The 17,658-nt window shown below is 47.2% G+C and overlaps 2 protein-coding genes across 17 annotated transcripts in view; one reads left to right on the top strand and one right to left on the bottom strand.

Annotated features, from left to right (window-relative positions):
- Positions 1–17,658, top strand: part of LOC118513188 (G protein alpha o subunit) — a 52,450-nt gene that overhangs the window by 27,001 nt on the left and 7,791 nt on the right. The window lies entirely within an intron of this gene.
- LOC118513186 (probable cytochrome P450 49a1) lies at positions 33–13,552 on the bottom strand. 3 transcript variants are annotated; one of them, XM_036058659.1, is made up of 11 exons: positions 12,735–13,552; positions 8,798–9,049; positions 2,810–3,056; positions 2,593–2,709; positions 1,861–1,937; positions 1,367–1,562; positions 1,107–1,272; positions 853–1,022; positions 689–767; positions 384–617; positions 39–281 (listed from the first exon to the last, which is right to left on the bottom strand). In XM_036058659.1, the coding sequence occupies exons 2-11, from the start codon at positions 9,033–9,035 to the stop codon at positions 168–170; spliced, it is 1,638 nt and encodes a 545-aa protein (XP_035914552.1). In that variant the 5' UTR covers positions 9,036–9,049; positions 12,735–13,552; the 3' UTR covers positions 39–167. The 3 variants fall into 3 exon arrangements, with proteins under 3 accessions (XP_035914553.1, XP_035914552.1, XP_035914551.1); XM_036058658.1 differs by having other exon boundaries at positions 8,798–9,053; positions 12,735–13,551; XM_036058660.1 differs by lacking the exon at positions 12,735–13,552 and having other exon boundaries at positions 33–281; positions 8,798–9,035.

Genomic DNA, 17,658 nt, shown 5'->3' with positions numbered 1-17,658 from the left:
GAGTTTTAAGAAATTACAAACAGACAGCTCCCTTTAAGCGTTATAATGTCTTACATTACTTTATTTAATATTTACCGGTTTATGTACAGAAGCTTAGACTAACGAATGTTGGTTCACCTGGTACTCGGATACTGGCATGTATGCTCACGGACATATCCCACCTTACCCTAGCTCGTTCGCTCGGTAAGCTTGAACTTGAGCGGCTTGTCGGGAATGTAGGTAGGATTCACCTTGTACGTAAGCTTCTCGTAGTTGTACTCCACCTGGTACCGCCGGAACAGCTACAGTGAAGCGTTTTGAAGAAACGGCGCCCGAAAGTAGGCAACCCACAAGACAGCGTTAGGCGTTACGTTTTCTTTTGAAAATTACCGTTACAACGTTACCTTCGAGAGCAGTATCTGCAGCTCACATTCGGCAAACCGTCGGCCAATGCAGGTCCGCCGTCCGTATCCGAACGGAAGGCTCACGTACGGGTGTATCTTCTGCCCAGCATGTGGGCAACCGGAGTGTTCTTTAAGCTCACCACGCTTTAGCCACCGTTCCGGCACGAAACGGTCCGGTTCGGGGAAATACTGTTCCAGGTTGGAAACGACCAGATGGGGGAAAATAACGTGCGTCTGGAAAAAAGAGCAATTTAAACATTAATTTCTCCCTATCGCGCTAAGTACGGTGGTATGCAGCTCCTTACTCCTTTCGGTATGTGGTAACCACCGATGACGGCATCTGTCTGTAAGCTGCGCCCATTTCCGATAACGACCGGATACATCCTGCGAAAGGAGGCGGAAATTGAAAGTCTATTTTTAAAACTGGCCTCGCGGCCAGGACGGCTTGGCCTGATAGAAATCAGCGTACCGCAGCGTTTCCTTGATGCAGGCCCTAAGATAAGGCATGGTTTCGAGCATCGATATCGTGAACTTGGTGTCCGGAGACGGCATGCTGCGCTTGATCTCGTTGAACAGGATCTCCTGCTTGTCCGGGTTCTGACTGAGCTGGTAAATTGTCGATGTCGCCGCAACGGATGTCTGGCAAACACACACAAATAAAGCAAGGTTGGTTAAGGATAAGGAAAAACCTCCACACGGAGAGACATCCACTTGACGGCTTACCGTATCCACGCCAACCATAATCAGATCGAGCGCCAGCACTGCCGCAATCTTTGGATTGTTTGTCTTCTGTAGGATACGTTCGACGAGCGAGATACACTCTTCGCTCTTCTGCTCGGTGCTGCTGTTCATCTTTTCCATCGCAATGTTGATGTGTCGCATGCATAGTCTGGTGGAGAAGGCGAAAGAAGGCGTCGATTAGACATAGCTCACGTAGGACACGATCGATTATCGCCGAGCGTCTGGATGTGCGAGACACATACTCTCGGAATGTGTCCAAAGCGCCAATGTAGTTTTTGTACGCGCTCGTCTCGTAGATGCGCCAGACTGGCATCCGCAGCTCGACCTCCGCCACGGTCCAGAAGAAGGTGTTGATGGAGTTGATGATGCGCTTCGACTCGTCGTTACCATCCTTCGACACACAGCCGAGACGTGTGTCGAGTGCGACTCGTCCGATTGCTGTTGGAATGGAGGGGTCCGGTAAAACTATTAGCAATTTTTTTCATAAACAAGCCACCAAAGGCGTTAATTCTATTGCGAGTGCGAATGAAACGAGGCTAGACGTGATGGCAGCGAGTAGGCAGCACGCTGCAGCAAAATCCGACATAATTAATCCTCTTTGGCCTTAAGCAAGCAGGCCCGGGCTGGGTGTGCCCGGTTCGTTGATGTGGCTCTCCTGTGTTTGCATTAGCTGCAGCTTATTTAGCTCGAGCTAGCGGATAATCGAAGCGTAATGGCGAATGGGAGGAACACTTACACTCTAGCGCCCACTTGTACAGCTCGTGCAGAAAATCTCCCGGCAGCTCGTTATTTTCGTCACGCATCTCTTGAATCCTGCCGAGAAAAGGAAAGGAACGGAAGCATGCGTTGGGGTGAGACACATGGGTCGCAAAAGGGAAACTTAATTATTCATACGAATAAGAAATTTGCAGACGGCTTTCGTGTCGCGCGGATGGTAGAGAAGGAATTAAGAATAATATTTTTATGTTGCCGACGCCGATTTTTGCGAATCCAAACACCGTCCGGTTCACAAAGTTCGCCAAACATAGTTGCGTCACTCTGGCCCCCGACGGTCCGGAGATGGAAACGGGTTTCGATGATTCTATTGGGCGAAGAATTCTTTTAAACAGTATCCTATTGCCCAAGAGCTTGGCAAGCTGTGTCTGTTGACGTCAACCTAACCCAAACGAGTTTGCTTAACGAAAACTTAAAACATCACCCCAAAAGATTGCGTTCGTCTTATGGTTTTTTTTTTGTCCCAAAAAGCTCGTTTTATGATACGGTGGGGAGAATCGTAGTGGTAACATTTAAACATGTTGACTTTGAAACCGTCCAAACCAACGGCCGTGTATGCTGGATGACCTCGAGCTGTGAACTATACGATCTCTTTTTCGGGGGTTTTCCGTACCCATCGAAAGACCGTCGCCGGGCGCCCCGGTTGCCGATGCAAACCGATATCGAAGTTGAGGATTCAAGCGACACCACCTACCTGTCCATGAAATCGCAAGAAATTTCGTCCAACGGTGCGATATATTTTTTTGCCGTTGACGGTTGCAGCATCACCTGCTGGACCTGCGCCCGAAAGGCATCCCATTTTTCGCCGTGACTGTTGAGCAAAAAAGAAGAGACGAAAAAACGCGAGTTGCTTGAACCTGGAACCTTCAACATGTTGGATGAGGTAGCCTTTCTGGCCAGCGATTACTTACACACCGATCAGCCCCATGTTGTCACCGAAGAAGTCTTTCCGTAGCTTCGATTTGTAGTTGCGCAGCGAAGGCATGGCCGGCCGGTGTGGTAGCACTTCCTCCTTCTTGAACGTGTCCCGTATCAGGTCGGCATCGAACACAAACAGCAGGTCCGGATGTCCGATCAGTCCGTTTACCTTCGCGATCCGGCCGTACTGCCGGTGCAGATCCTGCATCACCTTGTCCAGATCCTCGATCTTGTACTGACCTGTGGGCGAACGGTCGGGATGGGAATGGTTGCTTTGAGACGAACTCTTCGACAAGGAATGGTGCTTAATGTCATACTAGCGAGGTTTCACCTTTTTCTGCTCTACGCACAGTGAGGATGGAAAGGCAAAGTGTTTAATTTGCCAAAGTATTTACACTCACAGTCTTCTGAAGCACACTCCGGTGAAGTTTACAATGATCATGAACCACCCGCTTCAAAGCAATAGCCGTAAAAAAACTTCACTTTATGCTGCTCCATCATGCGGACAGAGCTTGGTGAATGAAGAAGCAACAGTGCCTCTGAATAGGGAGTCATCGAATGATGCGATCTCAAGAGTTGCTTCTTTGTGGTAATTGTAGACGAACACCACAAGATCATTTACAAGACATTAAGTTGGATCTTTCGATCTCGCGATTGGAACAATTACCGTTGTCTACCAAAATCATCTCCTCATAGGGGGATCGCAAACTGTCCGTGGTAGGTAAGTGCCGGCAAGTCGCGTGACACTGTACGATCACATTAGAGTGGCAATAGAGGAGAGAGAGAAAAAAATCAACCAACATCGGTTGTCAACTACGTGCCGGTTCCAGTTCAAGCTCCACCTGGCAATATGCTAATTAATGCGTGTTTGTGGTCGCGACCACAAATTGGAAATCTAGCCCCGGCGCGCCCCAACACCTGCCCAACATGGTAGGCATCCTGAGCATTATTTTGGGGAAGGTTCGGACCGTGGGAGCATCATAGCGAGGAAAGCAACAGGAAGAGCAATGCTGTCGTATGTACGCCGGACACGAACACGCTCATGCCCCCAGCGCAATAGATAGTGTTGACGGCCGCCAACCGATTGGCCGGAGGTGGTCATTTTACACATAATTTCTTGGAAAACTAAACTAATAGCGGGCGGGTATGTACGGTTTTTGGGGGTGGAATAACTAGTCATTTTTGTTTTGGAGCCTTTGGATTTGTGTTATGCAAAAAATGAGGGGCACGATTGTTTGTGGCATTTTTTTTCGTTACTATTACAGCGCCATGGATAAAAGGGGATTGAAGCGGTTCTCCAACCAGGTTTTCCGGTTTAAAATCGTTCGTACTGAATGGCACTGCGTGGGGCCATGAAATATGAAATTGAATTAAATTTCTTGAGGCGTCGCGCTGGTTGGTGACGGTTTAACATCGGTTAGGACATGCTCACTGGCTGTAGTCAATTAGGTGCCATTTTGTGTCATGTGGCTAGGTGTTGAGGCGTATGTTTCAAAATCATGGAAAGCATTATGTGCTCAAATTTCACTCAATAGAGGAAAACAACGAGGCTGATAACTTTGCTAGAAATTCCAGGTGATCGATTAGGTTTATTAGCGTCTTGTAAGAAACAGTGCGAGCCGCTTGTGTGAATTATGTAAGCCCAAAAAACAAACGAACTCATCAGATGAAGCAATTCTTCGAACGTAAAAAGGCAATTAGTCAGCGGTAAAAGAGACTCTATTTACCTTTTAATATTTTCCCAAAAACACCGCACGCACCAACCAACCATCTAGCATTTGATGCAAGAAGAACGTTTCCTAACATTTCGCTTGCTAGTCTAGCATTTTCTACTACCCTTCTACAAAAATCATAAAATATGCCAATCCCGGTGGGCACCTTTTGCGAAGCTAGCAACACGACGGTACACACGGTATGCTAAGTGGTGCCGGCTAGCTGGGTGACGCTGGAGTAATGCCAGGCAACAACGACCACGCGTGACACACCTTTGCTTGCCGCGAGTGCTTGACGAGATTTGAAGTACGCCGCAGGGACCGAGGAGGAGCAGCCACAGCCATTCGGTTCAGCGGTGCGGTCTTTGCAGATAATTGCCAAATGCCACCATCAACCGCTTGGGCCGGTCGGTTGTGTTGACACGCTGCTGAGGATTGGAGCTGTGACAAGCAAACCCGTTTCCTTCCCCCCCCCCCCCAAAGTCTTGTGGCCACGTGTTGTGGGTTAACCTGGGAGACTTCTAATGGTGCTTTTTGAACAGTTTCGTTACTAACGACTTGGTTTGTTAGGATGAGGTAAGAATACGCATATTTAACACATCTGCTTTCTTTGGCGGCAATGCGGTGTTTGGGCCGCGGGAGTTTGAAGGTGTGAAATAGAAGTTCCGGAACCGTATGAGGTATGGTTATGCTAACCTTTTTTTGGCCGGCCTTGATTGTCTGGGCAACGTGCTAAAAAATATTTCCAAGCAGAGTGTCGGCAAACGAAACACGACACATAAGTGACGTAGGGTTTCTTGGTACTCCTGTGGACGGTTAGAATCAGTTCTTCCATTTGTTACCGTCACAAAGCTACAGCTTCAAAATCGACCACTTGGCGCAGTTGCATAACATTCAATTTGCCCACCAAACAAACTTGATGCTACAAATGCGTGCGGTAACTGACCCCCAGCGCAAAAACCCCTCTCGAACTGGGTCTTGGAAGGAGGACACACACCAACTCGTCATTGATTTCGTCAAACACCTCCTGCGGAAAGATTTGCGTGGCTTTCGTGGAATGGTTGGCCAGCAGACAGAACTGAAGTGTGGGGCTCACTCTCACTTTCTTCACGTGTTGGTGACTCAATGTACACACTGATGGACAGTCCCAGCATCACACGCGCCCTCCAGTGACATGGCAGCGGATTTGGCAAGATAATTACCGACCTATCCTGCGCAGTCCCAAGTCCCATTTCGAAAGAGGCGTCAATGAGCTGGCTAATATGTTGGGCTGTTAAAAGCGATGGAGTCGTCTTGCCTACTCCCAAACGTTCCACCCGTGCGCTGATTGATATGGGCTGCTGGTCGTGGACTGCTGCGTGTTGTGCTGTGTGCCATCTGCGTGACCTGCGGTGACCCCCGTTACGCATTCCATCGACGTGCGGTGCTCAAAAGTCCCCGAACCTGTCACTCATTACTCGGTTCCCAGTGGTAACGAAAATCCCCGGGATATCTTTAGCAAAAGGGTAAGATTAATCGATAACAAATTACGCTACCGGTGGCACCGGGCGCTCGTCTCCCTCCCGGCTTCAGTTGCGGGAAACTGTGTCATTGGGACGCAATGGCATGGTATGCACACGACCCGACCCCGAGCCCAATTTTCTCGCCGCCATTAACCGCCGGCTGATTACATGATCTTCGTGTAAACAGTGCGCGCGATCACACAAAAGGGAGAAACTGTACGCCGTCTGTGAACTTTATGGAAGAAGCTGTGTTGCCTTTAGGCGCATCATCCTACCTTCAGGACAGGACGCGGCGGAGCTTCAGCTCCAAATAAAGCGAACAAAGCCTTGCCCGATTCCGCGAGCGGAACCGAGCGAGCTGCTCAGCGGCAACGTTTGTTTGTACAAAAATTCGTCAAGAAATTATGTAAACTGCTTCCCATTGTAAGTGCAGCGGGGCGGGAGAGCAGAAGGCTCTCGATCCAGTGGCACATTTCACAATCGCAGATTTCGGTGTGCATTTCTGTTCCAGGTCGAATCCCGGCATTCGTAACGCACCTTTATGAGTGGTTTATTTGTGACAGACTACTCGTGGAGTTATTATGTCCTCACCCTCATCGGTGGGGTCGTAATGGCTGACATTGTTCCATGACAACCACCATAACCACACGGGTTACTGCTGACGATGATGACGCCCCGGTTTGGATGACGTCTTTTTATGCGGGTCTTATGTCCCCCCAAGAAAAAACCCTCTCAACCTCCAAGGGTCCCGCCCGACGTAGTGGACCTGATCCTGTCATCTTAAGCAAGGAAAGCGATAAATCTGTCCGAAAAGTGGGGAAAAGAATCGAACAACAAACCACTGCTTCAAGAGTAGTTGGTACGTTGTGTATGGTCAGTAGTTGTGTTTTTGGTGAATTACTGCGCTGTAGGTGAGCGAAAGAAAGAGCAAATTGTTTAATAACTTCACACAATGCTACCCGGTTGTGTTGTTGTGGAGGACCGGACTGTGGGCACAGTTGTATGCAAGGGTTCTCCTGACGCTTAACACTTCCCATCGTTGAACAGTAGACTGCAGAGAGCTGTGGTGGTGTTCAGTGCCCACCGAGACACTGTTATCTCATCGTAGTTGGACGTTTTGCGGCCAGGTATAGCGAATCGTTTCGTTACGGGGTTGCTAACGTGGCTAATGGGGTTTTTTTGCTTTGTAAGCAACCGTTTTCCTGCCTTATTTGCCTGTTGCTTAATTTCGGTGCAAATTGATTTGCAAAGTTTGCACAGTGAAAGAAAGGACACGAACCGACATTGTGGGAGATGTTCATAATGAGCTAGTCGGCTGTCTAATTCGTCTCCAGAGGCGACTTCTTGCGGATGACGTTGCTCATTCTATTGGAGTGATTCATGAGTCTTCTTGATCTGAGTTTGTTGTGTCTTACCCTAAACCTAGCCGGGCTATTGCCACGCGCCTGACCGATTCTCCCATTTGAACGACCCAATGACTCATGACTAGTCCGTGATATGCTTGCCTGTGCGCGGGGTCTTCTTTAATTGTCTACGAAATTCGGAAAATTTTATCAAACTCACATTCCAACCAGCGTACCGCATTCAGGGCAATTGTGCTTTTGTTTCTCGCCTTGCACTGCTGCATGCGGCCCTCCTGCTACACCTCACATATCTGCACTCACATATGCTGCGGTCGATGTAATAACGTATGAATCGATTGTGAAATGGGCTCAATCGAACAGAGTCAATGCGGGCGCATACGGGTGGTAATCAAATGAAATGGATCATATTTTCCTCGATGATACGTTGTGGCGCACCTCCCGCTGTCTGCGGCATCTGTGCGGCAAGTAGGTAACCTCACGCTGGCAAAAAGCGGTGTAAAAAGGCCAGGTGGAAACCACATAACTAACTCGCATTACATGAGTGCACAATCGAATCGTGTGTGGGATTCAGCTGGGACGATTGAGCTCGGTGGTTGGTGGTGGAGCCCCTTTTTCATACCGTTACGCCTTCAAGTCGGATGCACTTTTCCGGCTGGATTTTCCATACACCGTCGATTGCAAAATCGAAACAAACCGAAAAGCGTCAGACCCTACGTTTCCTACGAACAGTGGACAGACATACCGGCGCCAACGATTATTATGTTCCTTCCTTGGCCTGAGCCGGTTGCACACGGCAACACCACCTCCCCTTTGGCAGCTTTAGTCTCACTTTCTTTCGTGACTTTCTCGTTCGTAAGGCTGCGGCCGTGGCACACCGAATGACAGCACACTGGTGGGACCCAGGGAGATGCATCGGAGGAGATTATGAAGCGGAACCGAAACCTCAATACGGCGCAAGATGGCCCCCTTTGGCTGGAATGACCGTGGCCTTGAATCGGTCGGTTTCCATGAAATGAGGTAGTAGTCGAAGATAGGCTCGACACAAAATATCCGGTTTGGTCGCAGGTTGCAGATCGGCTGCTGAACGGTGTTTGTGACCAATGAAACCAGTTTACGATTTAGATGAGGTAAATAAACTGGGTGATACACCTTGAAGGTGATCATCGCTATCGGAGGTGTGTAGGCGCACGGTTTAAGGCTGGAATCTTCACGAACCTAGGTCTTGGAGATCGATTTGCTAAACTCTTTCGAAACTTGATATCTAGGGAGAAGTCAGACTGGACCTCAATTACCCGCCATCTATGGCCCAATAATTTCTGGGTATAGAGAACGAGTCTTCAAGCCAGACTGGGCGTATTACTGAGTCATCCACTAACCACCTGTACTATTTATAACACACTTACCAATTATAGGAGCAAAGCGCCACGAGTTCCCGATCATCGGCAAACCCTTCGGACCCGGCACATCGGTGTACGGTCTGGCATGGGAGAACTGTTCGTTAACCGCCTGCTGCTGCTGCTGCTGGATCGTTGGCTCTAGCAGGGCGGCCGTAGCCGCCGTCGCCTCATTGGGCAGCACATTCAAAGCCGACGAAAAGGCGGATCTCTTCAGTAAAGAGTTTGCTATTCTCTGCCCAACCATATCTGCGTCAGGATCTGTCTGCCGAAAAAAGAATGAAGAATGGGAGAATGAATTATTGTGAGTGCAAATCGAAACTGTTGTCAACCGGCGACGCTCGGTGGGATCATACGAATGATTAATCGGAAAAGAAAGACTCGAGCGAAAGCGAAGTGGCCGAGCATAAATTAAATCCACACCATCCTGGCATTGACCTTCACCCGCCCGGTGGATTTGACATTCCCTTCCCCATAAAGGAGCCTTGCAGGTTGCAGCCGATTGATTGGTACGACCTACGAAACAGGTTTAAGACGGAGCATTTACTGCTCAGCTCTACGGAGCGATTTTGGGTGAAAAATGAAAGCTCCCACGAATCTTTGTGGAGATTTTTGGCGCTTTACAGCCATCGTAAAACAGATGTGGAAGTCATTCATTACGATCTTCCGTTGCGTTGGTCCAAGTCTTTGATCGGTTTTCTTGCCGTTTTCTCCTTCTTCGCTCGGTTTGATTCCTTCGTCCCTCGATTCGATATTATGAAACGGCTATCGTCGTCCCTCACTGCATCTTGTCCGTCCCCAGGCACGTCATGATGATCGATGTTTGATAAATCGTAGGAATGTTTGGCTAGCAGCAGCAAAAAAAGAAAAGAATTGCTAGACACATTTAGCATTCGCATTCGCTGCAATAAATCAGGATTGTCTATCGTCCTTCCACCATCCATTTTGAATCCTCCTGTTCTTTGGCCATCTTCGCTTATAAGCATTCTGTTCGCAAACTTTTCAATATTTAATATTAAAAAATATTCAGCATTTCTTGGTGTGAGGTTATCGTAGATATTCCTCTTTTCTTGTTCGAATCGAACGCCATCTGTAGCTAGCCAATGCGTTGGCGAAAGTGAATTGCTTGGCCCGTCTAGAGTCTCAGCTGCACGGATGTTGTATTTCGGACAATCGGTTTCCGTTTTGCCGACATTCAATGATGATATTTCACGCGTTTGCTTTCTGCGCTTGTAAGGCGAAGGGTGAATTAGCGTTTTGTTGCGATGGTACAGCCATTACAGAGCGCTTGATTGTTCACGATTGAGTTTGCGTTTCCTGGAGGAAAATTAATAGGCTTCACTAGCGTCCGGGCTAATCTTCGGGCGTTTGTTATGTAAATCTGTTGCTTGATGGACGTACTAAAGATTTAAAATCTTAGTGTCACTGAGCGTTGATCAGCTTTTATTGCTGTTTGTAAACACCGATAAATGTTTTCCATGCCATGTCGCGACCTTCCAATAAGAGGAAATAGTGGAACTTTGAAGTTGAATCGTTTTAATCATTATATTATAATTGCATTTCCTGCAGAAACGCTTTGCAGCACTGACGACAATAATTAATCATTGTTTATCAGGGTCAAACGTTTCTGTAATCGAAATAAAATGATTAAACGTCCAGTACGATCTAAAGTCGAGGGTAACGATACTTCGTAACCTTGGAAGGATTTATCTTATCCACAAAGCTACCACTCGAATAAATCTGGCTAACTAAAGGCCATCAGATTGTTTTAAAATAAATTAATCCCAAGTGTTCGTCGCCAAACGCCACTTAATCTTTTGTTTGTTAATTCGAACAAATAATCCAAACAGTTGACGAGAGCACCCTTTATCTACGCACTACGCAATAGTTGCTAAACTTCATTAAAGGGCATTGAGGTGGTTCTCATGATTGTGATGTACCGTGTAATGAGCTTTTGGTTTAAGCTGAATTCTTTAGCATTGAAAAGCCTATTAAAAAAAACACGGATTGAAACATCTCACACAACAATACTGTTTTATTATTGAAACAGTTTATATTTATTTATAAATGACAACCCCCCCAAGAGTACGAAAATCCGCCGAGACATAAATAGCACTAAAATGCTACATCTTTTATGAAGCTTTTCGGATAACAACAGCCAGCTTTGTGTGCTCCAAACTTTTCACCATTCAGCCGCGAAAATATCAACCTGTCGGCGAAACATTCCATGAATATTCCAAAGCTCACACGCGCGTCGCTCCCTGTTTACCAGCTTGCTTCATCCGCTACGAACGACGATGCCGTCCGGCCATAGTTTGCGTCACCGGCGACCGGAACCAGCCCTTTACCAAGACCCTCACATTGCCAACAAAAAACCCTTGAAAATGCAAACAAAACGCCGAAAGAATCTGTGTGGAGAGAAAGTTGTCGTTTCATGGCAGGTATCTTCATGGCAGGGAGGAGGGGGGGGGGACACTCGGTAGGGAAGCGTCTTGCCCCAAAGGCAGTTTGGAAGGTTGCCGAATTAGCCAGCGCAGCAACCAAACTCACACCAAAGTTCACCGGGAACCCCTCAAAACTTGCTCCACCGCTTCCACGATGACCTCGGACGCCACGCGAAAGGGAGAAGTTTTGGACGGTTTATATGGACACATTTAGCATTCACAAAACTAAGATGAATGTCTGGCAGGCAGCAAAGTTTGCCAAACTGGTTATCTCCACTGTTTTCGAGACACTGGCAACTAGTAATTGGGCTAACGTGTGCAACAAAACCTAGGACAAGTTGTGTGCCACTTTTCGTCGGTGCAGATAAACGTCGGGATATGTGCGAATTAAGCTACTACTCCCTGACAAGCTTGTTTTACAGTTTTGCGAAAGTAACATTACCAGATCTCGCTAGACGCTTGGGACCTAGTGTGCTTTTGCAACTCACGGTGCCGTTGGACGGGCAAGATTAGAGCAAGATCACGATCGTGTGCGAGTGTTGGTGCAATTACTCTTGCCAAAGCTTCATCCTGCCCTAAACCTATCCCCCCAAGACAGGTGTTTAATGCCATTTTGGATTAATGTAGCGTTGCAATGGTTGGAGTATCGCTCGGAGTGCGTGTCTTAACGCTGAAGTTACGATACGACCGTCCGATCAACTAATCAACCTAGACCTCGAACTGTCACGGGAAAACTGGTTTAGTGAACCGGCACCACCACCAACACGAATTCGATCGATCGAAGAGACGTGAGAACTAAACTGTCTGTCTCTTTTTGAGATGATTTGAGACGAATGAATCTTCATATTGTGAGGATCTTGGTGAGGGTCTTTTTTGGAAGATTGCGCAACGGAAAGTTGCTGCGATGCTCAATTTCACTTTCATTGTGAGAAGCAGCGATAAAGTGTGCTAAGTGGTTAGGAGCGTTACGCTTCTGATGATGTTCCGCCATATTGTGGAGTGGGGCAAGCTTCATGTCGGATGAGAATGAAGATTAAATTTTCCCTAGTTCCAGTTCAAGGTTTACAATGCTTTTTACTATCGTGATTAGTGATCTTCAAAAAAAAAAAAGCTCAACCTCAAGGACTTTATTGCAGAAACGCTTCGAAACAATGAGTTCTCCGCAACCAAGATGGCATACTACTAGACATTCCTAACGGCTTGCCTAATACTCATGGCTCGACTAGTTCAAAGGGGCTGTTTTTTCAAACACGGCATTGGCATTGAGTGGGAAAAAATAGCACACACAAGCACCACAACACCAAACACTAACTGCTACGCCTCTGATGCCTCGCCCTGTTTGCATGCGAGCAGAACACCCCATCGAATGATGATGATGCCGTGCTGAAGGCCAATTTAAAATCTTGGATGGAGACACTACCAGTCCTACTGCTTCATCCTTTTTTTATGCAGCACCTAAAACACACGGCGTTAATGAAATGGTTTGATTGTCGTCAACTTACTTCCTTATTTTGTAAGTACGTTAATCCGCACACACACAACACTGACACCGCACACACACAGCCACACAATCGCTGCAAAATACGATCAGCTCCAAACGACGCAGCTCGGGAAGTGAGGGAAAAATCGTCGTCCAACTGCTATTGTGTTCGGATAAATCGTTTCGGATGATGATGGGATGGGACTTCTTCCTCCGGCGACACAATCGAAAGCGATGTGCTTTACGGGTGCAATGCAAAGTAAAATCTCAAACACGCCACGCTGACGATGATGTGCGCTTTTGATGGCTTTTCACTCTCACTGCACGTACGTACGATCTTGGAACGATCTGCGGATCACGACACCGAGGGAGGAAGTAAAGCACGTGGCGGTTTGTACACACCTTATTATCGATTTATTATCACTTTTACTTATAACCGTACACTTTGGAATGCCGGCAAAGACACCACCAATGGTTTCAAATTTCACTTTCTTTCTATATCTTTTCCGACACAATATTTGAAATTTTTTAAAAGCAATCTTTCCTCTCATAAGAACACTTTCCGTCAAAGTGACAAAGAAGCGAAGCGCGATCTGGTGACTAGTAAGTGATCGGTCGATCGCGCCGACAGAAGATAGTAGTAGCCCGTTTGCCAAAATACACCGCAAAAATCCGGCCGCGCACACACCACCGTTCGCCACGAGGTACCGATTTTAATTGAACGCGAAAATGGTCACGATCCGTTGTGTTGTGTTCCTTCGATTGCGCTCGCCACCAGAAAAGCAACTGCCAGCCGTTGTCGTTGCGCGATCGTCTTCGTAGCGGGGGCAAACGTTTCAGCGGCCGTTTTCTTGCTGGGGAGGGAAACCGTTTGTTGCACGGTCGCGCGCAAAACCAGCGCTCCCTCGGGGCGGTTTTGGAAGGGGTTGAAGGGGGGGGGGGGGGGGGGGGGCGCGACTTTGGCGACGGCCTTTTTTCGGGTGCGATGACTTGGCGATGTGACAGATGCTGCTGGTGCCGACGTTGATGATGGGTGGTTTGGGAAGATGTGTCGCGTGTGATCGTGATGATACGTGCGACAAGATGCGATCGTTGAGACGCTTGACTTGTGTGTACAAAATCGATTCTTTAAATTACCCTCCAGATTTTTTGCGACAAAGATCACTTGCGAGCTCAACCTCTTTGAATGAAAATAGAGGCATTTTCTCTCTCACACACACACGCGCAATCAGAAAAGAAGTGCACCGGTCCGGTTTAAGACAAACAACTCCACTCGAACAGCAACTGCATCAATGCAAGCAAGTCTCGACTTATCCTTCAAGGTCTCCGGTGCCGGTTCTAACCCCACGCCAGTGCCATAAAGCTCGAGCATACATTCTATTTTTCTACCAACACACAACGGCCACTGTTGCACTTGGGGACAGTGATGGTGCGCGATTATTGCAAACTGCAAAATATTCTTGAAACCGGTTTAATGCTGATTTCGTGGACAGCATTTTTTTTCGCCCGACCTTTCCTTGTTCTTTGCTTTGATAAATATTCGGCAAACTTTTTACGGCCTGGTTTTACCTTGTTCTTGCTGCTAAATATTCGCGGCCGAAAGAAATTAATATCGGACCAACCTTTAGCTGTTGCGTAACCTAGGATATGGCGTTTTATTACCTCTTTTTTTGGAACCCATTATCAAGGTGAGATGCAAATTCGGTCAATCCGGATATTGGACTGATAGCGTTCTTGGTCGGTGAATTTGAATACTATTATCATATTGTGTATGCAATTCCGGTTAAAGCTTAATGATCGCATCGATATCTGGTCGTACATGGACATCCGGTCTTCGATACACCGAATGTCTCACGGGCTTCCTTGAGCCTCCAAATAGCAAGGATGTTGACTATCGCAGCATCTTAAAGTCTCCTAGAATCCTTGATGTGGCTCGAATCGCATGACCATGATCTTCTGCGTGGTTTGAAACATAAATAAAACAATAATGTTATCCAAAATTTAAGGTAAATAGGCCTTTTTTATTAATGAACAACGGCCTCTCAGAACTGCTATAAAAAGACCTTTTAGAACCTTACAAATGTTATCTTCATGGAGAGCTCTGTGTAACTCTGGGTCACTGTGGCTCCTTCTTGGCTTAAGGACATGCGAGATCATATAATGGCTTACTAGTCTTATTGCTTCCTCGTAGTTGGATAGTCAGCCCTCACTATCTGCCAGGTAAATACCGGCGCCCAGTTCCGCGTCCCAGAGATATGAACTCCTGAGTAGATAGAAATAATTAAAGTCCTTTTAGAACTGCTCAAATGTCTTATCAATGGAGCTCTCTCGTAACCAGAGGAGCCAAGAGTTGACAGAGACCTCAATATCCGATCAGTGAGGCATTATGTAAGAGACCTTCAAAGACCTAACCTTCTTCTGCTTGCTTGGTACTACAACCTCGAAAGGTCTGGGCCTACCATTTCTGGCTTTCTGTGACTTGATTTTTCCCGCAGCTCGATAGTCAGTCCTGCCGTGCGAAGACCGGGGACCGCTATCGCCTCAATACCTAACCGCCCAAGTTCTGATGTTAATATTTTAAAATTCTAAATATGAAAGAGTGACAAGTGTCCCATTTCCAGTATTGTCTTCGTAAGCATTGTTGCTCAAGATCAGCTTCTAAATCAACCTTAAGCCAGAAACATGGATGACATAACCTGCTCCATGTTCCACTTGCGCGTTGCCTTATTTACAACTGAAAGGGAAAACGGCAATTACACGCGGTCCACCAACGGCCATTGGCGCAACTCGTTTTCCACCGCTTATTGCGAAAACACCGCCGAACCCACGAAGCACACATATTCTTCACCTTTCCTAAGGATGACCCATATAGCGGAGAGTCGTGATTCCCACCGTAGCCCGACGCCTTCGCACATGACACCGCAAACAGGCCCCGGCTAGTGGGCCATCATCATCACCATCGAAATCATCGCAGTGGTTTGAACTTTTCGCGTGAAGAAGCTCGGCGACGAAAGCCGACACACGCGAACCCAACTGTAAGGTTAGCTGTTTTCCATTTCGGTACGGTACGACGGAAAATGACTTTGCGCCATAATTGTGTCAAAGGCGACGCAAACAGCTCCGCTGCAGAGATGCAGATCTGGGCATTCCTACAGCCCACCGAATGCATGCATTCTTTATTGCATGTTACATTTTTGCACAGTGCAAGTAATGTTTCCCGAGCGTACCATTAATGTAACAGACAGGATGGGTAACGAATCCGATAGGAGGATGCAATTTGTTTTTTTCTTTTGAGGCTTAAACCGAATGTATGGCCAGTCTTTATTGTAAGTGTTTTGCCAAGCGATTGCATAAGGATCGGGAAAGAAGGGCCGGGATTGGCACGGATTACGAGGCGCCGGTCTTCACAGGCCCAAGCAAAAGCCCTACAAACCTAGAAACAGTAGCGTTGGTGGGGCATGACGAAACGGGGCGCCTTTTTTGTTTTGTTTCTTCACCGCCAGCCAAATTGAATTCCGTCCATCCGCTTTTCGCGCTAACCACACACGAGCACACACACACACACACGTGGACGTAATAAAAAGTACACCCTTTCATTAGGTTTTTACTGGTGTGTGCTTAGTGGTGGATGGTTCTGCGGTAGCTATTTTCCGTTGCTAAAATTATTTTAAATTTGCCGTTAAAAATCAACCCCAACGCTCGGGAAGGGTATTTTAGGGATGATGAATGTCCCCGTTCGTGTTGTCCCATAATTCAGCACGCGGGAGAATGATGATGGTTCGTCGTAGTGCTCCAACGCTCGCAACCGATCGCATGCAACCACCTTCACTTCACCACGTGCAAACATCGTAACGTCAAATCATAATCGCAAATCATCCTTTACCCATACGCTGGGTTGGGGGTGGCTTTACCATTCCGGCTGCATGGAATGGTAAAGCGCGTTATGGAATTTCTTTAGCACCTGTTCGACTAAACCCACCTATATCGCGTATAGTAGATAGAAAGGTGTGAATGTGGGGGCCTCGCGAGTAGCATTCCCCGTTCGATTATGGTGCTGATGATGAGCGTGATGATGGTAAGGAAGTGAATTGCATTCTCGTAATAGTTCATTTTATTGCATACATTTTGAAATTTGCAAAGTTTATTAGAGCGCAGCTTTATTTGGCGGTGAGAAGAATTTTTTCCGATTTTTTAACGTACATTTAAACTCTTTTAATATTTGAAAATGGCACACACACGCAATGGAGCAAGGGAGTTTGGTCGGTCTCGCTTGGTGGTTTGGTCACAGCTCCCTCCGGCTGGGACAATTTAATAATTTAGTCTAATAGGGAAACATCTAATTGAAGCGCTGTTTGCATACCGCTCCATTTGTGGGTCAGTCTCGTCCCGGTCTCTCCACAGCATCATTATGTCACGTATAGCTGTGTGTGCTGCCACGCAATGCAGAAAACAGACACACAACACACAACCCGATCGTTTTAGGGAACCGTTCAAGGTTTATGCTTTCTATGTGCCCCCCCAGGGGGGTGGGCGGGAGACAGGGTTCCTCCTTTTCGGCAACATGATAAATGCTGTGCAAACATTTGACAGAAGAGAGAAAAAATGGCGTGCAATATGAAGATGACTTTCCTTCTCTGGAAAGGTGTGTGTTCCCGCCGCTGTATTGGAAGGATCGCGCCGCCGATTGCGATCGGTTGCCAAACGCTGAAATGGATTTTGAGCAAAATTTGCAAAACGCTCGGGAAGGTAGGTGCTCCAATTTACGTTCACTTTTTAGGGCGCTGTTGCAAATGGAAAGTGTCCGAAGCTATGTTGCGAGGGGACGCGAATAATGACTTCATCTAACGAAGTGCGAGCTGAAGTTAGCTCACATTTGTTTTGACGTTTTGTCTCGTCCATCTTGTTTCCGTTTTTTTTCCTGTTCACAAGTGCATGTGGCGCAAGAA

The sequence above is a fragment of the Anopheles stephensi genome, chromosome 3, assembly GCF_013141755.1.
Source record: "Anopheles stephensi strain Indian chromosome 3, UCI_ANSTEP_V1.0, whole genome shotgun sequence".
NCBI lineage: Eukaryota > Metazoa > Arthropoda > Insecta > Diptera > Culicidae > Anopheles > Anopheles stephensi.
This window is presented reverse-complemented; position numbering and strand designations above follow the sequence as displayed.

Bases quoted from the DNA above. Each gene is read 5' to 3' on its own strand.
- LOC118513186 (XM_036058659.1), bottom strand. From the start codon at position 9,035: ATGGTTGGGCAGAGAATAGCAAACTCTTTACTGAAGAGATCCGCCTTT. The intron at 1,023-1,106 runs GTAAGCCGTCAA...TGTGTTTGCCAG, and splicing joins TTATGGTTGGCGTGGATACG to ACATCCGTTGCGGCGACATC. The intron at 618-688 runs GTAAGGAGCTGC...TCTTTTTTCCAG, and splicing joins GTTACCACATACCGAAAGGA to ACGCACGTTATTTTCCCCCA.